This window comes from Oncorhynchus gorbuscha, linkage group LG11 (genome assembly GCF_021184085.1).
Source record: "Oncorhynchus gorbuscha isolate QuinsamMale2020 ecotype Even-year linkage group LG11, OgorEven_v1.0, whole genome shotgun sequence".
In the NCBI taxonomy this organism is placed as follows: domain Eukaryota; kingdom Metazoa; phylum Chordata; class Actinopteri; order Salmoniformes; family Salmonidae; genus Oncorhynchus; species Oncorhynchus gorbuscha.
In genome coordinates this window covers 20,931,119-20,954,018 of record NC_060183.1, presented here as the reverse complement: position 1 = coordinate 20,954,018, position 22,900 = coordinate 20,931,119, and the positions used below count along the sequence as shown (strand labels likewise).

The 22,900-nt window shown below is 43.9% G+C and overlaps 1 protein-coding gene across 1 annotated transcript in view; it reads left to right on the top strand.

Annotated features, from left to right (window-relative positions):
- The window catches only part of LOC124048254 (unconventional myosin-Id-like), a 134,322-nt gene that overhangs the window by 94,530 nt on the left and 16,892 nt on the right, over positions 1-22,900 (top strand). Inside the window, exons 18-22 of the mRNA XM_046368855.1 lie at positions 3,689-3,912; positions 4,405-4,543; positions 5,293-5,397; positions 5,661-5,774; positions 13,524-13,678. Of these exons, the coding sequence (XP_046224811.1) occupies positions 3,689-3,912; positions 4,405-4,543; positions 5,293-5,397; positions 5,661-5,774; positions 13,524-13,678 (737 nt within the window). The remainder of the gene's footprint in view (positions 1-3,688; positions 3,913-4,404; positions 4,544-5,292; positions 5,398-5,660; positions 5,775-13,523; positions 13,679-22,900) is intronic.

The window sequence follows — 22,900 nt, the reverse complement described above, 5'->3', positions numbered from 1 at the left end:
CGGGGTGTGCGAGAACACGTGGGCGGACGAAGAGAGAGCAGTAGGAGTAGCAGTGTTGTCTGTGGTGATCCATGTTTCCGTCAGTGCCAAGAAGTCGAGGGACTGGAGGGAGGCATAGGCTGAGATGAACTCTGCCTTGTTGACCGCAGATTGGCAGTTCCAGAGGCTACCGGAGACCTGGAACTCCACGTGGGTCGTGCGCGCTGGGACCACCAGAGTAGGGTGGCCGCGGCCACGCGGTGAGGAGCGTTTGTATGGTCTGTGCAGAGAGGAGAGAACAGGGATAAACAGACACATAGTTGACAGGCTACAGAAGAGGCTACGCTAATGCAAAGGAGATTGGAATGACAAGTGGACTACACGTCTCGAATGTTCAGAAAGTTAAGCTACGTAGCAAGAATCTTATTGACTAAAATGATTAAAATGATACAGTACTGCTGAAGTAGGCCAGCTGGCAGTGGTGCGTTGTTGACACTACACTAATCAAGTCGTTCCGTTGAGTGTAATAGTTTCTGCAGTGTTGCTATTCGGGGGCTAGCAGGCTAGCTAGCAGTGTTGTTTACGTTACGTTGCGTTAAAAGAACGACAATAGATGGCTAGCGAACCTAGAAAATCGCTCTAGACTACACAATTATCTTTGATACAAAGACGGCTATGTAGCTAGCTAAGTAGCTAGCTACGATCAAACAAATCAAACCGTTGTACTGTAATGAAATGAAGTGAAAATGTGATACTACCTGTGAATGCGACCGGGTAGTTGAGTTCTATACAGAAGACGTTGGCTAGCGTTGGCTAGCTAGCAGAGTCACCTACGTTAAGGACGACAAATAGCTGGCTAGCTAACCTCGGTAAATTAAGATAATCACTCTAAGACTACACACTCTAAACCTAAACAACACAATTATCTTGGATACGATGATACGAAGACAGCAAAGACAGCTATGTAGCTAGCTAACACTAAACTAATCAAGTCGTTCAGTTGAGTGTAATAGTTTCTCCAGTGCAGCTAATCAGTGGACGTTAGCTAGCTGGCTAGTGAAGACTACGTTAGGACGGCGAAATACGATAATTACGCAATTATCTTTGATACAAAGACGGCTATGTAGCTAGCTGAGAAGAAATTGCTAAGATAAGACAAATCAAACCGTTGTGATATAATGAAATATAATGAAAAAGTTATACTACCCGTTGGAGCGAAGTGCAGATGCGACCACTCGCTCGAACCGGAACCGGTTGGACTTCATTTCTCCAAACATTTGATCAGATCTGAATTAGAATGTGTTTTTTTCTAACACTGTTAGCTAGTGGGGACCATCTATGAGTTGGATTCCATTCATTTATTCACCTCATCATCATCCTTGTCACGTGGGAGGATAATAACAGGCCCGTCTGTATTCATTATTGCACACATTTTGCAATGGAAAACGAAAATGAGGGTTTCTTATTGGACAAGTTCAGTTAGTCCCTCCCGGTTTTCAGTATTTTTTTTCTTCTGTTTGCTGCCTAATAAATACAGCCTATGGGTAGATGGGACCGATGAATATGAATCACTCTGATCTCTCTCGTCCCTCCTTAATTCTGAGTCACCTAGGGCAGCAAGGTGGGGGACTGGGGGAGTGTGAGGCACATGGGCAGAAAATAGTTGTATTTTGTAGTTTATTTTCAAATAGCAACATTCAAATCTCAAGGTAGTCTAATATATTTTTTGGTTCAAATAAAAACAACTATTTTCTTTGATTTTCAAATACAGGTCTCAGAAAACCAAGTCATATTTGAAAGTGTTTTGAATACCTCTCAGAAAACCATATAATATTTGAAGGTATTTTGAATACCTCAGAAAACCATATCATATTTGAAGGTATTTTGAATACCTCTCAGAAAACCATATCATATTTGAAGGTATTTTGAATACCTCTCAGAGAACCATATCATATTTGAAGGTATTTTGAATACCTCTCAGAGAACCATATCATATTTGAAGGCATTTTGAATACCTCTCAGAAAACCATATCATATTTGAAGGTATTTTGAATACCTCTCAGAAAACCATATCATATTTGAAGGCATTTTGAATACCTCTCAGAAAACCATATCATATTTGAAGGTATTTTGAATACCTCTCAGAAAACCATATCATATTTGAAGGTATTTTGAATACCTCTCAGAAAACCATATCATATTTGAAGGTATTTTGAATACCTCTCAGAAAACCATATCATATTTGAAGGTATTTTGAATACCTCTCAGAAAACCATATCATATTTGAAGGTATTTTGAATACCTCTCAGAAAACCATATCATATTTGAAGGTATTTTGAATACCTCTCAGAAAACCATATCATATTTGAAGGTATTTGAAAATATGCAAGTTATTTGAAAACAAAACAAATGTGATGACTGTCAAATATTTGATGAAAAGCCAAAAACTACAACAGTTAGTTGAATTAGTTTATATATATGATCATTAGCACATGGTTTGGAGGGCTCTTGGATATTCATCTTAATATTGCCTATATCCTATAATTAAATACATGAAGGACATGGAGGACATTAGAGTACAGTGCATTCGGAAAGTATTCAGACCCCTTCCCTTTTCCACATTTTGTTAAGTTCCAGCCTTATTCTATAATGGATTAAATAAAATAAAAATCCTCATCAATCTACACACAATACCCCATAATGACAAATTAGTTGCTTTCTCTGATATGCGTCCGGTTTTAAAAGGTAGTTACTTTCTGAATTCTGTATTCACAAAGTTTTGAAAAGTAGTCACTTTCCAAGATCTGTATTCAAATAGTTTAGAAAAGTAATGTTTTTTGTGGATCTGTATTCAATTATACTGAACAAAAATATAAACGCAACATGCAACAATTTCAAAGATTTTACTGAGTTAAAAGTTCATACAAGGAAAGTCAATTGAAATAAATAAATGAGGCCATAATCTAGGGATTTCACATGACTGGGAATACAGATATGCATCCCAAACATGCTCAATGGGTGACATGTCAGAGTATGCAGACCATGCATGAACTTGAACATTTTCAGCTTCCCGGAATTTTGCACAGATCGTTGCGACATGGGGCCGTGCATTATCATGCTGAAACATGAGGTGATGGCGGCGGTTGAATGGCCAAATAATATCAAATAATGGGCCTCAGGATCTCGTGATAGTATATCTGTGCATTCAAATTGCCATCGGTAAAATGGTTATGGCGGCTCTTTTCAGTAATAGTCCAACATGCAAGCTGTTCAGATGTACAGCTACTAACTTGAACGTGAAATGTAAGTATGTTCATCTTTGTTTTTGCTTTCTTGCTTGAGCTCATAAAAAAACGCACATTCAAGTTACTGTCTGTATTCTTTTCAATAAAGGTCCAACATACATGCTGTTCACATTTACAACAGCTAACTTCAATTTGACATTTTAATAGTGTGAATCTTTGTTCTGGCTTTCTTGCTTGAGTTCATTAAAACATACACAAAATCTAGTTTATGTATCTAAAATATATAGAGAGAAAAAAGTATTCCTTGATATACATTTTACAGGTATTATATTTAGTTTGTTTCATACTCTAGACCTACATCCTGTTCACGTAAAAGTTGTTATTGGGCGGTATCAATAAAGTTTATTCACTTCCACTGTATGAACCTCTCCATCCCCTTCTCTCTCTTCGGTCCTGTTCACCAGGTATGGCGCGGTACCATAGCCAGGATGCGTTACCGGCGCATGCGTGCCGCCGCCATCATTCTACGGGCCTACCGGTGCTTCAAAGTCAAGTCTTACATCAAAGACGTCAACCGCAAATTCAAAAACGTGCGCTCCATGAAGGACCACGGCAAGCACGTCAAGTGGCCCACGCCGCCCAAAGTCTTGAGGAGGTTTGAAGAGGCGCTGCGGAGCTTCTACAACAGGTTAACAAACAGCACACACACACACACAAGGTTGTAATATGACTTGTCTCACCTCTGTTCAGACAGAACATCAACCCTTGAACGCAATACACTGTAAGCCCTTCCATCAGTATATCATCAGTGTGATAAGAATTCTGTGGAGTGCCATAACCAGGGGTGCTGATTTAAACTCCAACCGGTTTCCTTTGAAGGTGCTTACCCATGTTTCCTCCAGCCTCAGCTCCGTGGTGGACATTGATTTTCCCCCATCAAAGCCTCATTCAATACTTTCATCCGGAGAAAGTGAAATTCCACACGTAAATCCCCGAAAGTATAGTTTCAAGGCAGGATGTTTCTTGTCAGAGAGAGTGCAGCCCCCCAAGAAATCACTGTTCTACAATATCATCACGTCAGAAATAGCCAATCCTGTTGTCAAGGCTATAGATTCTACTGTATCAGAGTCGATATCTTGGCTCCATGGCTATTCCTGTGGGTGTTTCCATGCTGCTTTAGGTGGTGGGCGTGGATGCTGATCAAAGACATGACTCCAGAGGAGAAGCTGCGGATCAGAGCCAAGGGGGCCACCCTGGAGGCCCTCAAGGACCAGAGACCCGACCTGGGGCTGCAGAGGACCTGGGAGGGCAACTACCTGGTGAGTTGAACTGGCTGGGGGGGGGGGGGGTTTCTGACACTGTAGCTCTGATGTGTGTGATTTTAGTTTTTTATTTGAATGTAGTTGTAAATGTGTGTGTGCGCCGTGTGTATTGTTGGAACTAAAATACAATGGAAAGAGGTTTGTCTTTGTAGAGTTGATGATCTTCATGACAGTCTTTGTCTGTGTCTGTCTGTCTGTCTGTCTGTCTGTCTGTCTGTCTGTCTGTCTGTCTGTCTGTCTGTCTGTCTGTCCTGCCTGCCTGCTGCCTCTGTCTGCCTGCTGCTGCCTGCCTGCCTGCCTGCCTGCCTGCCTGCCTGCCTGCCTGCCTGCCTGCCTGCCTGCCTGCCTGCCTGCCTGCCTGCCTGCCTGCCTGCCTGCCTGCCTGCCTGCCTGCCTGCCTGCCTGCCTGCCTGCCTGCCTGCCTGCCTGCCTGCCTGCCTGCCTGCCTGCCTGCCTGCCTGCCTGCCTGCCTGCCTGCCTGCCTGCCTGCCTGCCTGCCTGCCTGCCTGCCTGCCTGCCTGCCTGCCTGCCTGCCTGCCTGCCTGCCTGCCTGCCTGCCTGCCTGCCTGCCTGCCTGCCTGCCTGCCTGCCTGCCTGCCTGCCTGCCTGCCTGCCTGCCTGCCTGCCTGCCTGCCTGCCTGCCTGCCTGCCTGCCTGCCTGCCTGCCTGCCTGCCTGCCTGCCTGCCTGCCTGCCTGCCTGCCTGCCTGCCTGCCTGTCTGTCTGTCTGTCTGTCTGTCTGTCCAGAAACGAGACAGTCCTGACACAGCGTCCTCCTTCACCTTGGTGTCCAGTGAGCTGCAGCGTAAGGACAAGTTCATGAGAGTTCTCTTCTCCTGCAACGTGCGCAAGGTACGTAGATGCAGACGCGGGCCCGCACCCACACACACACAATAGAGATTCCGATCACATCTCACACACACACACACACACACACACACACACACACACACACACACACACACACACACACACACACACACACACACACACACACACATACACATACACATACACATACACACACACTCACCTAACTGTCTCTGAGTTTAGCCAACTCCCAGTGCTGTGTGTCTCCTGTGGGGGCAACTGATGAGGACTTTTGTGTTCCTCAGATCAACCGTTTCCACAAGGCAGAGGACCGAGCCGTCCTCATCACAGACCGCCACCTGTACAAGATGGACCCCCTGAAGCAGTACAAACCCATGAAGAGCATCCCCCTCTACAACGTAGGATCATCTCCCCTGTGTTCTTAATGTGGTGGATTTGATGGGGATCTTACTAGCTGCTGCTCCAAACAGCATAATGGATCTCTCTAAATGATTCTCAATTGATAATTAATAACAGCACGGTTTGAGGAGGAGGAGAAAATTGAACCCTATGTTGAGATAATGGAATAATTGTCTTTCCCATGTCCTGGTAGACTTCCATTGAAAAAAGGTTAGATGGGATTTTGTTTCCTTTTAAATCGTCTCTTATTATGCTATATACGGAGACTGTTATTTGTAGCTAAGGCAACAGCGTTTAAATGTGCAACTCTCCCAATCCTTTCTCCCTGCTGCATTCATGTTATGTTAAAAACATTCTCACTGATTGGTGGACTATGAGGCACACAAAGAGAATGAGCCTTGTTTCCATGGTGAGAATGATTGTTTTTTAGATTCACAGCAGTGCGTCCCTGTTTTTACCCAAAACACCCTGGCTTTTTATCAGAACTCGTCTATGTAACCTACACCCGCATTTAAGCCTCTGTCCTCGTTCCACGTACGAGTCAAAGTGCGCGGCAAAGTATAATCTCTGGTATTACAGAACAGGCAGATAATAACAGTGGGGGGGGGGGGTGAGAGAGGGAGGGAGGATAGAAAGGTATAAAAAGGTCATCCGTCTGACCAGATATTCCCTCCATGTGCTGTTGTCATAAGTGAGGAATGAGCTGAGGCGACCGATAGCAACTATGACAAGGAACCACGGTGTTCAATCTGGAGAAACTGTCAGGAAAGAATTATAGGATGGACACCCCGGTCCTATCGCTGCATCTGTAATGGAAATGGAAAAGCAGGGCTAGGAGGAGAATGGGGTTGGCTGAAGGGCTATTGGCTATTGTTTACACACACACACGCATGAGATCCTGGAGAGAGAATGTGTGTGTGCTGGACACACGGGCTGAAGCTTCAGTGTTGTTAAATTGAACAGACTGGGAGACATAAGAAGACTACTCGGAGGGGTAGAAAATGATGGTGCCCACAGTACTTACAGTATAGAACATTGTGTACAGCTACAGTACAGTACCAGTCTGCGTTTGAGCCAATCAGTTGTGTTGTGACAAGGTATGGGTGGTATACAGAAGATTTGGTAAAAGAACAAGTCCATATTATGGCAAGAACAGCTCAAATGACAGTCAATCATTACTTTAAGACATGAAGGTCAGTCAATCCGGAAGGTTTCTTCAAGTGCGGTCGCACATACTGTATGTATGACGAAATATTCCATTATTCTGAATGGCATCTATAGGAGCTAGAGAGCTGGTCAAGGTGAGAGAGTAGGTTGGAATGGAGACGTATGGTTGCTAGGGGAGCCAGCGAGGCATGACGAGGAACCGTCGATTACTTGAAGGTCAGATGGAGGGGAAAGGCCTGTAGATTAGCGAGCTAGCTGGGTTGCTGCCACGCTAAATCTTGGCTGCCCTTGTGTTTATTTCCTGCCCCTGCAGGAACCAGAGGCAATTTGTGCATCCCAAATGGAACCCTATTCCCTGTAGTCCATAGGGCTCTGGACGAAAGTAGTCCGCCATGTGGGGAATAGGGTGCGACTTGAGACGCATCCACTAGGAGATGGATAGCTCCCCACACGTCCATGCTACTGAGGAGTCATGGCTGTCTACCTCCGATTTATAGGTCAATTAACCACCACCTTGCGGTGCATACAGCGATCGTTAGTGTGTTAACTGTTGTGCCCTTGAAAAAAATATATTAAAAAATAAAACAAATATCCGTTGTACATCCCTCTCTACCTCCCTCCATCCCTCTTTTTCCCAACACATTCCCTTTGCTTCCTGCCATCTTCCTCCCTCTCCCTCTCCGGCCGTTGCTCTCTCCCTCCGCCGTTGTCATGCCAACTTCCCAGGAGACGGGGTTGTCATGACGACCGTGCGGGAGGGCAGATCAGCTGATGTCTGGTGTCGTTCAGGCATGTGCACAAATCGCCTGGCTGCTACATGTGCTCCGCTTTCCAATAGAGGTTATTTGTCTTTCCTCTCATTCTATTTCACTCTATCTTTCCATCTCTCCAAACATGCATTGTTTCCCCAGTGTTTCCCCTAGGATTTTTTTCATCAGCGGTGGCGAAGTTTGCATGGGTGGGGGGAGAGTGGTCTCCAACCTCTTGGTCACATAGACATAATGTTGCTGTTTTAAACTAATTTCCTGCAATTTTACACATTTTGCCATGGCTTATACATGTTCTTAGGTTATCTCCAACATTGAGTGACTCCAACAGTATAACTAAATCAATGGTTTCCTCATGCCATAACATTTTGGGATTTTTTTATTCTCCCTGACTGTCTAGTTTTTATTTTGGTGGTTGTTAGTTTTCAAAGATGATCTTATCAATATACACTGAGTGTACAAAACATTAAGAACACCGTGATAATATTGAGTTGCACCCCCCCCCTTTTGCCCTCAGAACAGCATCAATTCATTGAAGCATGGACTCTATAAGGTGTAAAAACGGAATGCTGGCCCATGTTGACTCCAATGCTTCCCACAGTTGTGTTATGTTGGCTGCATGAACTTTGGGTTGTGGACCAAACTGTTGAGCGTGAAAAACCCAGCAGCATTGCAGTTCTGGCACCTACTACCATACCCCAGTCAATTGCACTTAAATCTTTTGTCTTGCCCATTCACCCTGATTGAAGTGGATTTACCAGTGACATCAATACGGGATCATGCCTCAGGACTACCTGGGCTGATGGCTCCTTGCTGTCCCCAGTCCACCTGGTCGTGCTGCTGCTCCAGATTCAACTGTTTTCCCTGCGGCTATGGAACCCTGACCTGTTCACCGGACGTACTACCTTGTCCCGGACCTGCTTTTTTCTAGTCAGTTGTACATTTGAATGCATTCAACTGAAATGTGTCTTCCGCATTTAACCCAACCCCTCTGAATCAGAGAGGGGGGCTTCCCTAATCAACATCCACTTCTTCAGAGCCCGCGGAACAGTGGGTTAACTGCCTTGCTCGGGCAGAACGGCAGATTCGATCCAGCAATCTTTCGGTTAGTGGCCCAACACTCTAACCACTAGGTTACCTGCAACCCACCGACATGACATTTACAAAATCAAACAACATCTTGAATTAAAAAAACAACAACACCATTCTCAGTGTTTCATTACAAAATCAAGTGATTTTGTATATTTGTAAACAACAGCTGGTGCACAATATCTAAGGAAGTCTCAAGGTGTTGCTCGCCTGTGGTAGAGTGTCTCGTGATAAGCTGTAGACCACACTATCTACCTAGAGTTTTCATCTGTATTTTTCGTAGCTGTCTACATACCACCACAGCCCGATGTTGGCACTAAGACCGCACTCAGTGAGATGTATACCGCCATAAGCAAACAGGAAAAATGGTCATCCAGAGGAGGCTCCCGGGGACTTTAATGCAGGGAAACTTAAATCCATTTTACAACATTTCTATCAGCATGTTAAATGTGCAACCAGAGGGGGAAAAAACTCTAGACCACCTTTACTCCACACATAGAGACGTGTACAAAGCTCTCCCTCGCCCTCCATTTGGAAAATCTGACCATAATTCTATCCTCCTGATTCCTGCTTACAAGCAAAAATTTAAGCAGGAAGCACCAGTGACTTGGTTAATAAAAAAGTGGTCAGGACTGTTTTGCTAGCAGAGACTGGAATATGTTCCGGGATTCTTCCGATGGCATTCAGGAGTACACCACATCAGTCAATGGCTTCATCAATAAGTGCATCGATGATGTCGTCCCCACAGTGACCGTACTGTACATACTCCAACCAGAAGCCATGGATTACAGGCAACATCCGCACTGAGCTAAAAGCTAAAGCTGACGCTTTCAAGGAGCGGGACTCTAACCCGGAAGCTTATAAGAAATCCCGCTATGCCCTCCGACGACCCATCAAACTGGCAAAGTGTCAATACAGGACTAAGATCGAATCGTACTACACCGGCTCCGACACTCGTCGGATGTGGCGGGGCTTGCAAACCATTACAGATGACAATGGGAAGCACAGCCAAGAGCTGCCCAGTGACATGAGCCTACCAGATGAGCTAAACTACTTCTATGCTCGCTTCGAGGCAAATAACCTCGAAACATGCATGAGAGCACCAGCTGTTCCGGACGACTGTGTGATCACGCTCTCCGCAGCCGATGTGAGTAAGACCTTTAAGCAGGTCAACCTTCACAAGACCACAGGGCCAGGCGGATTACCAGGACTTGTACTGCGAGCATGCGCTGACCAATTGGCAAGTGTCTTCACTGACATTTCAAATCAAATGTATTTATATAGCCCTTCATACATCAGCTGATATCTCAAAGTGCTGTACAGAAACCCAGCCTAAAACCCCAAACAGCAAGCAATGCAGGTGTAGAAGCACGGTGGCTAGGAAAAACTCCCTAGAAAGGCCAAAACCTAGGAAGAAACCTAGAGAGGAAACAGGCTATGTGGGGTGGCCAGTCTTCTTCTGGCTGTGCCGGGTGGAGATTATAACAGAACATGGCCAAAATGTTCATAAATGACCAGCATGGTCGAATAATAATAAGGCAGAACAGTTGAAACTGGAGCAGCAGCACGGTCAGGTGGACTGGGGACAGCAAGGAGTCATCATGTCAGGTAGTCCTGGGGCATGGTCCTAGGGCTCAGGTCCTCCGAGAGAGAGAAAGAAAGAGAGAATTAGAGAGAGCATATGACTGGGGACAGCAAGGAGTAATCATGTCAGGTAGTCCGAGGACACCCCCGGACAGGGCCAAACAGGAAGGATATAACCCCACCCACTTTGCCAAAACACAGAGGGATATCTTCAACCACCAACTTACCATCCTGAGACAAGGCTGAGTATAGCCCACAAAGATCTCCGCCATGGCACAACCCAAGGGGGGGCGCCAACCCAGACAGGATGACCACATCAGTGAATCAACCCACTCAGGTGACGCACCCCTTCCAGGGACGGCATGAGAGAGCCCCAGTAAGCCAGTGACTCAGCCCCTGTAATAGGGTTAGAGGCAAAGAATCCCAGTGGAAAGAGGGGAACCGGCCAGGCAGAGACAGCAAGGGCGGTTCGTTGCTCCAGAGCCTTTCCATTCACCTTCCCACTCCTGGGCCAGACTACACTCAATCATATGACCCACTGAAGAGATGAGTCTTCAGTAAAGACTTAAAGGTTGAGACCGAGTTTGCCGCCCTAACAGATCCACAGATTATGCTATCTCTATTACACTCCACACTGCCCTTTCCCACCTGGACAAAAGGAACACCTATGTGAGAATGCTATTCATTGACTACAGCTCAGCGTTCAACACCATAGTGCCCTCCAAGCTCATCAATAAGCTAAGGTCCCTGGGACTAAACACCTCCTTCTGCAACTGGATCCTGGACTTCCTGACATGCCGCCCCCAAGGCGGTAAGGGTAGGTAACAGCACATCCGCCACGCTGATCCTCAACACAGGGGCCCCTTAGGGGTGTGTGCTCAGTCCTCTCCTGTACTCCCAGTTCACTCATGACTGCATGGCCAGGCACAACTCTAATACCATCATTAAGTTTTCCCGATGACACAACAGCCTAATCACAAACAACAACAAGACAGCCTATAGGGAGGAGGTCAGAGACCTGGCCGTGTGGTGCCAGGACAACAACCTCTCCCTCAATGTGATCAAGACAAAGGAGATGATTGTGGACTACAGAAAAAGGAGGACTGAGCACGCCCCCATTCTCATCGACGGGGCTGTAGTGGAGCAGGTTGAGAGCTTCAAGTTGCTTGGTGTCCACATCACCAACAAACTAACATGGTACAAGCACACCAAGACAGTCGTGAAGAGGGCAAAACAAAACCTCCTCAGGAGACTGAAAAAGTATGTCATGGGTCCTCAGCTCCTCAAAAGGTTTTACAGCTGCACCATCGAGAGCATACTGACTAGTTGTGTACGGCCCAGTACATCACTGGGGCCAAGCTTCTTGCTATCCAGGACCTCTATACCAGGCGGTGTCAGAGGAAGATCCTAAAAATTGTCAGACTCCAGCCACCCTAGTCATAGACTGTTCTCTCTGCTACCCTGGTACCGGAGCGCCAAGTCTAGGCCCAAGAGGCTTCTAAACAACTTCTACCCCCAAGCCATAAGACTCCTGAACATTTTTTATTTATTTTTCGTATTTTTTCAACCGCATTGTTGGTTAGGGGCTTGTAAGTAAGCATTTCACTGTTGTATATGGCGCATGTGACTAATAATATTTGATTTGATTTCGATGAAAGAAGCCGAATCAAAAAAACGCCAGTCTGACTGTTTCATTATCCCAACTAATTAAAAAGAAATGAGGCTCGTTCCAATCAATTGACCCGTTCATTTAAATATAAATGTAACCTGTTCCTCTTAATATGCTGTCACGAACACGAGCATATGGTGTTGGGAGTATACCTGTTGAAATCGTTTCTAACCCCTGGGCTCATTTCACGTTCAGTTATTTCGGCTAGCTATTGGTGAAGCAGCTAGCTATTGGTTGTTTACCCCTTGACGCATGTTGCCATGGTGAAGCTGTCACATTTCCTTCATCTGATGGAGATATAGTATAATTATTGTTTAGTCCCAGTATGATGCTGGGCTAAAGGGTTAATGTGTAAGACTCTTGCCATAGTCTACTCTACACTGTGCTTAATGGGGCCTGGACTCACAGAGACAGGGTGAAGGAGTGAAAAGGGGAAGGGATAGAAAACGAGAGGGAAAGAAAGCAAGAAACTATAAGCTATGAGCATTAGACCCGAACCTCTGCTCTGTATTGACCTGTGGGAGAGAGAGAACGATGGGGGGGGAGAGACAGAGACAGAGAAGGAGGGTGTCTAAGAGAGAGGTAATTTGACACACCATGACCTTTAGGCATAGCCCTCATCTTTAAGCGGTGTTTACCTGTGATGCTATTAAATAGAGGTTAGGGCTAGGTCTAACACATTTGGTGGGGTTTTGCAGAGCTCAGTAAAGCCCAACTACACACCTGCAGAATGTTGGCATCTGACCAAACTGGCTGGTTCAATGAGCCTCGATCAGTCATTGATTAGTCCTGTGCGATCAAGACCAATAACTGAAAACATTTCTATCTTGAAGAAGATATTTGGCCACATTCTTCTCAGCCTCTCTGAGCAACCACTTTTTTTTTTTTTTTACAAACACAGTTCTGCTCGGTACATTTCATATTTATTTAACAGTATAACCCACTCAGCCAAAATCCATAAACAAAACAAAATATGATTCATTCCAGAGCAAACAAATGCACAATATACAGTCTACTTTTCATTATCTTCATTACGTTCCTTAGAGATGTTATGTTCCGTTAAATTAAAAAATCACACCAGGAACAATAACCCTTGAAGCAGCCAGACGTTACACACAGAACCTTGGGGTTTTACCTGTCTATTGCAGTCTGTGTAGGACCATGTCAGAATAAGCCCTGGTCCCTTTCCTTACTAAGCAAATGAGGGGTGATGGATAGCAATTTTGATTCAGTCTGAGAACCGCTAGTGTATTGCTGTGTCCATTGAGCTGCGCTAACTCAAACTTCCCTGGTGTGTGTGTGTGTGTGTGTGTGTGTGTGTGTGTGTGTGTGTGTGTGTGTGTGTGTGTGTGTGTGTGTGTGTGTGTGTGTGTGTGTGTGTGTGTGTGTGTGTGTGTGTGTGTGTGTGTGTGTGTGTGTGTGTGTGTGTGTGCGTACTTACGCGTGTGTCCTCTCTCTCTCTGTCCTACCAGGTGACTGGGATCAGTGTGTCCCCTGGTAAGGATCAATTGGTGGTGTTTCACACTAAGGACAGCCGGGACCTGGTGGTTTGTCTAAAGGGCATGATGCCTGCCGGGGACAGCCGCATTGGAGAGCTGGTGGGCACCCTGCTCAGCCACTTCAAAAGGTAACCAGTGGGTGTTTATGTGTGCCATGCATGTGTCTGCCTTTCTGTCAGGTGGTCGGTCGGTCAATGGGTGAGTCTGTCTGTCTTTCTACTCGTCTTTCTGTCTGTCTGCGTATGTTGGTGACGTGTGTCTGCAGGGAGCCATAGAACCAGTACAGCTATACAGAACCTGTCCTCCGCAGGGGGTTGGTGGCCCCTTAATTGGGGAGGACTGGCTCGTGGTAATGGCTGGAGCGGAATCGGTGGAACTAAATCAAATACATGGTTTCCATGTGTTTGATGCCTTTCCATGCGCTCCGTTCCAGCCGTTAATATGTGCCGTCCTCCCTTCAGCAGCCTCATGTGCTCTCCTGTACGCAAAGTCCAGCACCTTCTGTATGGTGCATTCTCTCAGATGTGCAGACAGGAAAGGAGATTGTGGTCCAGGCCAGCTGTCACCCCCCACCTACTGTGTTACTTACTCACTGTCCCTTCGGTCACCCCTGGAAAAACTGCACACGCAGCAGATTTGAACTGCTCTACTGTCCCACCTGATATGGTACTGTACATCTATTATATACCAGGGCTTGACTTTGAACATGTTTCGTTTCGACACTTGTCCTTAGGACAAGGAGGACAGATTGTTTTTACTTGTCCAAAAGCTCAAGTCACTTGTCCTTAGGACAAAAGGATTTTTTTTGTTGCAAAAGCTCAAGTCACTTGTTTTTACCAAGGAGGACAGATTGAATTTTACTTGTCCAAAAGCTCAAGTCACTTGTCCTTAGGACACTTTGTCCTGTTGGCTTCTTTTTACATATTCAAAAGGCTGTCTCAAGGAGGACAGATTGTTTTTACTTGTCCAAAAGCTTTAAGGCTCTCCTGGTCCTTACAAGGAGGACAGATTGGCCACCCTTAGCCTATCAAACTTGTCCATTAGGACAAGGAGGACAAATACTTGTTTTTACTTGTCCAAAAGCTCAAGTCACTTGTCCTTAGGACAAGGAGGACAGATTGTTTTTACTTGTCCAAAAGCTCAAGTCACTTGTCCTTAGGACAAGGAGGACAGATTGTTTTTACTTGTCCAAAAGCTCAAGTCACTTGTCCTTAGGACAAGGAGGACAGATTGTTTTTACTTGTCCAAAAGCTCAAGTCACTTGTCCTTAGGACAAGGAGGACAGATGTCCAAAAGCTCAAGTCACTTGTCCTTAGGACAAGGAGGACAGATTGTTTTTACTTGTCCAAAAGCTCAAGTCAAGGACAAGGAGGACAGATGTTTTTACTTGTCCAAAAGTCACTTGTCCTTAGGACAAGGAGGACAGATTGTTTTTACTTGTCCAAAAGCTCAAGTCACTTGTCCTTAACAAGGAGGACAGATTGTTTTACAAAAGCAATTGTCCTTAGGACAGGCAGATGCCAAAAGCTCAAGTCAAGGACAAGGAGGACAGATTGTTTTTACTTGTTTATCTTAAAATGTTGATGAAGTTTGTTTTTCTTCATATTATAAGATCAAAAAGGAGGACAGATGTGTTACACTGGCTGTTGGCTACGCACTTGTCCTTAATGTTCCAAAATGCTATCTCAAACCACAACACTGCCCAAGGAGGACATGCATTTTTTTAAAAAGGGTTCCTGGACAGGATTTAAAATATCCGTTACAAATGAAGGAGGAGATCTAAAGATGCATCAACTGGCCTTACTAATATGACTAGGATTATCATTACAATCTAGCATGGGTTACCAAATTATCATCACTAGCACTTGTTATTATCTTTTCATCTAGCATGGGTTAAATAATATGACTAGGATTATCATCATCTAGCATGGGTTACTAATATGACTAGGTGTCCATCTAGCATGGGTTACTAATATTACTAGGATTATCATCATCTAGCATGGGTTACTAATATGACTAGTTATCATCATCTAGCATGGGTTACTAATATGTAGGATTCAAAATATGTCTACGGTTCCAAAAGTTCTGGGACGACAGATCCAAAATTCATACCGCTGAACATGAAGAAAATTCAAAAGCAATGAGGCAGATGCAACAGGTCAGACCGTTTATCTTAAAATGTTGATGAAGTTGCATTTCTTCATATTATAAGATCAACTGTCATGCACATGGCTTACTAATATGTTCCAAAATGCTATTATCATCAAAGCATGGGTTACTAATATGACTAGGTTCATCATGACAGAGATTTAAAATATCCGTTACAAATGAAGAGAGGAGATCTAAAGATGCATCAACTGGCTCGGGTTACTAATATGACTAGGATTATCATCATCTAGCATGGGTTACTAATATGACTAGGATTATCATCATCTAGCATGGGTTACTAATATGACTAGGATTATCATCATCTAGCATGGGTTACTAATATGACTAGGATTATCATCATCTAGCATGGGTTACTAATATAATATGACTAGGATTATCATCATCTAGCATGGGTTACTAATATGACTAGGATTATCATCATCTAGCATGGGTTACTAATATGACTAGGATTATCATCATCTAGCATGATTATCATCATCTAGCATGGGTTACTAATATGACTAGGATTATCATCATCTAGCATGGGTTACTAATATGACTAGGATTATCATCATCTAGCATGGGTTACTAATATGACTAGGATTATCATCATCTAGCATGGGTTACTAATATGACTAGGATTATCATCATCTAGCATGGGTTACTAATATGACTAGGATTATCATCATCTAGCATGGGTTACTAATATGACTAGGATTATCATCATCTAGCATGGGTTACTAATATGACTAGGATTATCATCATCTAGCATGGGTTACTAATATGACTAGGATTATCATCATCTAGCATGGGTTACTAATATGACTAGGATTATCATCATCTAGCATGGGTTACTAATATGACTAGGATTATCATCATCTAGCATGGGTTACTAATATGACTAGGATTATCATCATCTAGCATGGGTTACTAATATGACTAGGATTATCATCATCTAGCATGGGTTACTAATATGACTAGGATTATCATCATCTAGCATGGGTTACTAATATGACTAGGATTATCATCATCTAGCATGGGTTACTAATATGACTAGGATTATCATCATCTAGCATGGGTTATGGGTTACTAATATGACTAGGATTATCATCATCTAGCATGGGTTACTAATATGACTAGGATTATCATCATCTAGCATGGGTTACTAATATGACTAGGATTATCATCATCTAGCATGGGTTACTAATATGACTAGGATTATCATCATCTAGCATGGGTTACTAATATGACTAGGATTATCATCATCTAGCATGGGTTACTAATATGACTAGGATTATCATCATCTAGCATGGGTTACTAATATGACTAGGATTATCATCATCTAGCATGGGTTACTAATATGACTAGGATTATCATCATCTAGCATGGGTTACTAATATGACTAGGATTATCATCATCTAGCATGGGTTACTAATATGACTAGGATTATCATCATCTAGCATGGGTTACTAATATGACTAGGATTATCATCATCTAGCATGGGTTACTAATATGACTAGGATTATCATCATCTAGCATGGGTTACTAATATGACTAGGATTATCATCATCTAGCATGGGTTACTAATATGACTAGGATTATCATCATCTAGCATGGGTTACTAATATGACTAGGATTATCATCATCTAGCATGGGTTACTAATATGACTAGGATTATCATCATCTAGCATGGGTTACTAATATGACTAGGATTATCATCATCTAGCATGGGTTACTAATATGACTAGGATTATCATCATCTAGCATGGGTTACTAATATGACTAGGATTATCATCATCTAGCATGGGTTACTAATATGACTAGGATTATCATCATCTAGCATGGGTTACTAATATGACTAGGATTATCATCATCTAGCATGGGTTACTAATATGACTAGGATTATCATCATCTAGCATGGGTTACTAATATGACTAGGATTATCATCATCTAGCATGGGTTACTAATATGACTAGGATTATCATCATCTAGCATGGGTTACTAATATGACTAGGATTATCATCATCTAGCATGGGTTACTAATATGACTAGGATTATCATCATCTAGCATGGGTTACTAATATGACTAGGATTATCATCATCTAGCATGGGTTACTAATATGACTAGGATTATCATCATCTAGCATGGGTTACTAATATGACTAGGATTATCATCATCTAGCATGGGTTACTAATATGACTAGGATTATCATCATCTAGCATGGGTTACTAATATGACTAGGATTATCATCATCTAGCATGGGTTACTAATATGACTAGGATTATCATCATCTAGCATGGGTTACTAATATGACTAGGATTATCATCATCTAGCATGGGTTACTAATATGACTAGGATTATCATCATCTAGCATGGGTTACTAATATGACTAGGATTATCATCATCTAGCATGGGTTACTAATATGACTAGGATTATCATCATCTAGCATGGGTTACTAATATGACTAGGATTATCATCATCTAGCATGGGTTACTAATATGACTAGGATTATCATCATCTAGCATGGGTTACTAATATGACTAGGATTATCATCATCTAGCATGGGTTACTAATATGACTAGGATTATCATCATCTAGCATGGGTTACTAATATGACTAGGATTATGCCTTTTGCTGCTGCACAATCAAATAAAGTTGATTTGAAAACCAATCTTACCTGAAAAATGCTGGTTTCAATGACATATTAAGTGTTTAAGTAATTCCCTCAGCATTTGGTCGTATTTTGACTAGGCGACTTTGAAACCAGGTTAGACTTGCTTCATAAAATATCCAGGTTTTAAACAAGTATATCTTTAAATAGTTTCAAAATGCTGACCACCTTTGCTCCGATTCAAGGTGGGTGATGTGTGGTGCCTGTCAGGCACTGTCCTTCACTCTCCGGTCGTCTGACCATTTGATCGGAACCGACCGTGCCTTCAGAACGTCAACCAAATCGAGCCTTTCAGATGTTAATGTTAATTATCCTTCATTATACCTGTCAAACCTGACTGGCGTTTAGCCTATATTTCTGTCATTAAAAGTCTCATTAAAGTTTGGCTCCATTTTCTGGCGCCTTCCTCATGTCAGCATCGGTTTGGACGCGAGGCTGTAGCCAATATGCGTAGCACCTACACAGTGACTTGTATATTATTCCAATGCTTGTGATATCGTGATTTGTGTGATTTTCATTACTTACTTTTTTACTTGCCCTTTCAGACAACTTAAAACTATATTCTTCTTGTGCGACTATTATTATTATTATTTATTTTACTTGTCCCGGACAAGAGAACAAGCATTAATGACTGTTGTTTTTAAGTTGGGCCTTGTATGATAGTTCAGTAACGTATGATAGATGATTGCAGCATGTTTTTCCCTGCTGTAGAATACCGACATTATAATTAAGCCAAGGCACTTTATCATATCCTTCCTCTGGTCTGAAACGGGTCTATTTTGTGGGGGGGGTGCCTGAACACGCCTCTGCTCCGATGCTATCATGTACGCGCTCTCAGCGAGAGACCGAGAGAGAGAAAGCCCTCTGCCATTGGGTCCCTCTTAATTAGTCTCCATGTGCTTCCTATAGAGGCCCATCTATCACAATGAAACGTGGCCAGAACAAAAGGCCACGCCGAGACATCTCAGTGTGTGTTTCCATGTACACTGAGTACGCCAAACATTAGGAACACCTTCCTAATATTGAGTTGCAGAACAGGACTCTCAGCATGGACTCTACGAGGTGTCGAAAGCGTTCCACAGGGATGCTGGCCCATGTTGACTCCAATGCACAGTTGTGTGAAGTTAGTTGGATGTCCTTTGGTGGGGAACCATTCTTTTTTTTTTACCCCTTTTTCTCCCCAATTTCGTGGTGTCCAATTGTTAGTAGCACATTATAGCTAAGATCCCTTAGCTATAATGTGTGTATAATGTTTGTATAATGTTTGAATAATGTGTGTATAATGTGTGTATAATGTGTTATGTGCCCTACACATCCCTGTAGATGTAACCTTTATCTGTCCTTCAGCATGGTGCACAGCCCACACAATACTGAGCAGAGCACCATAGCAGCTTACATCACACACAGGGACCCAGTGTCAATGGCTGGCTTTTTAATTCCCCAAATGTACAGCATGTGCAGTGCAGAGTGATAGTGACACTGTGTAAGCCCCACTCCAAATAACAGTGGTTCTTTCTCTGTGTAGTTAGTGTATGAGAGTTCCCACTTTCAATATGGGGGATTATTTCACTGGAGGGGAGGGGTGGGGGGTGGGGGGGGCGCAAAAGGCTACTTTTCAGATTGAGTTCGCAACTTGACGGGTTTGTTCAAGAAATGTCAAAGCTGTCATATTTTACGAGTAGATAGGCGCCCTCTCAGAATTTATCGGGGCCAAATCTGTTGAGAGTAAAACAGACGCGGCGAATTCTGCTCCACATGTGAATAAGAACATAACCCTCTTATCGGCTGTGACGCACAACAGTTGTCTGGAAACTCACAAATAGTCCAGCCGCTTCTGCATGAAAACGGATTATATTCCTATGCTCTCACTTCCTCCCTCGCTCTTTTCTTTTCTCATCTCTATTTCCTTTTTGTCATTCCCCTATTTTCATTCCTCTTCTTTGTACCTCCGTCTCTCTCTCTCTCTCTCTCTCTCTCTCTCTCTCTCTCTCTCTCTCTCTCTCTCTCTCTCTCTCTCTCTCTCTGTTTATCTTCCTCTCTCCCTGTTTCTCTTCCTCTCTCTCTCTCTCTCTCTCTCTCTCTCTCTCTCTCTCTCTCTGTTTATCTTCCTCTCTTTCTGTTTCTCTTCCCTCTCTCCCTCTCTCTCTCTCTGTTTATCTTTCCTCTCCCTCTCCCTCTCCCTCTGTCTTTCTCTCTCTCTCTCTCTCTCTCTCTCTCTCTCTCTCTCTCTCTCTCTCTCTCTCTCTCTTCCCCCTCTCTCTTTGTTTCTCCTCTCTCTCTCTCTCTCTTTGTTTCTCTCTCTCTCTCTCTCTCTCTCTCTCTCTCTCTCTCTCTCTCTCTCTCTGTTTCTCTTCCTCTCTTTGTTTCTCTTCCCTCTCTCCCTCTCTCTCCCTCTATTTCTCTTCCCTCTCTCGCTCCCTCTTCCCCTCTCTCTTGCTCTCTCTCCCTCTGTTTCTCTTCCCTCTCTCGCTCTCTCTTCCCCTCTCTCTTGCTCTCTCTCCCTCTGTTTCTCTTCTCTCTCTCGCTCTCTCTTCCTGTCTCTCTTGCTCTCTCTCCCTCTGTTTCTCTTCCCTCTCTCGCTCTCTCTTCCCCTCTCTCTTGCTCTCTCTCCCTCTGTTTCTCTTTCCTCTCTCGCTCTCTCTCTCTCTCCTTCCTGTCTCTCTTGCTCTCTCTCCCTCTGTTTTTCTTCCCTCTCTCTGTCTCTCTCTCTCAGTTTCTCTTCCTCCATCTGTTTCTCTTCCCTCTCTCGCTCTCTCATCCTCTCTCTCCCTCTGTTTCTTGTCCCTCTCTCGCTCTCGCTCTCTCTTCCTTTCTCTCTTGCTCTCTCTCCGTCTGTTTCTCTTCCCTCTCTCTCTCTCTCTCTCTCTCTCTCTCTCTCTCTCTGTTTCTCTTCCTCCATCTGTTTCTCTTCCTCTCTCTCACTCTGTCATTCTCATACCCCCCTCCATCTCTCCTGCCCCTCCCTTTCCCCCATCCCTCCCTCTCCTCCTTCCCTCCCTACCCCTCTCCCTCCAACTCAGAAGAGGAGAGATTAAATATTTAAGGTGATGAGCTGCTCTGCTCTGCTCTCTCTCTCCTATATTTAGCCCAGACCTATGTTCTATTGACATACACCCCACTGTAGCACAACACACCACAACACTTAACACACAACTCATTAGTAGAATCAGGTGTGTTACTGCAGGGCTGGATCAAAAGCCTGCATGCATACCCAGTACGTTTTTATATTTGCGTTTGAGTCATTCAGCAGACGCTCCTATCCAGAGCGACTTACAGCAATTACGGGTTAATTGCCTTGCTCAAGGGCACATCGGCAGCTTTCCAGGAGGAGGATTGACCACTACTTATACATCATCCACCCTACATGCAGTACATTACAGTCGACTGTATATGACCCTGATACACACTGGGTGTCCAAAATATTAAGAACACCTGCTCATTCCATGACATAGACTGACCAGGTGAATCCAGGTGAAAGCTATGATCCGTTATAGATGTCACCTGTTAAATCCACTTCAATCAGGGGAGGAGGCAGGTTAAGGATAGATTTGTAAGCCTTGAGACAATTTGAGACATGGATTGTGTATGTGTGTCATTCAGAGGGTGAATGGGTAAGACAAAATATTTGAGTGCCTTTGAACGGGGTATGATAGTAGATGCCAGGTGCACCGATTTGTGTCAAGAACTGCAACGCTGCTGGGTTTTTCTCACTCAACAGTTTCCCGTGTGTGTCAAGAATGGTCCACCATCCAAAGTTCATCCAGCCAAAATGACACAACTGTGGGAAGCATTGAAGTCAACATGGGCCAGCATCCCTGTGGAACGCTTTCAACACCTTGTAGAGTCCATGTCCCCACGAATTGAGTCTGTTCTGAGGGTAAAAGGGGGGATGCAACTCAATATTAAGGCGTTCCTAATGTTTGGTATAGTCAGTGTACATTACATGTGCATTACATTCAGCTTACCCGATCACCAGTTCACACCTGTCCTACAAATAGCCTCCTTGTTAATTATTCATTTTTCTCAGGAATTATAAAGAAGCTAACTCTGTGAAATACCAGCAATGCACAAGCTCTGTCTTCACGTCCAAATTCAAACGTCTAGCTATGTCTTTCTACTCTATGTCCGTCTGATTCGGACTCAGACCTACTTCCCTACTTTTCCATATAGTGACTCTTCCCTTTGTTATGGTTTCTAAACTATACATTGTGCTCCAGTGGAACCCGATCCAATGAGAACGTTCCACTGTGAGATGTGTAAGTCCCTGACAGAGATGACTCTTCCCTTTGTTATGGTTTCTAAACTATACATTGTGCTCCAGTGGAACCCGATCCAATGAGAACGTTCCACTGTGACATGTGTGAGTCCCTGACAGAGATGACTCTGTTGCGATGGTCTCGGTCCTAGATGTAGCTTTGTTTCGCCGTTGTATTTGAACTACTGGGTTCTGAGAAAAGAGCGTTCTGTGTGTAGGTTGTCTTGCTGTTGTCTTGCTGTTTCAGTGACTACTGAAAGTCCAGAAAGTATTG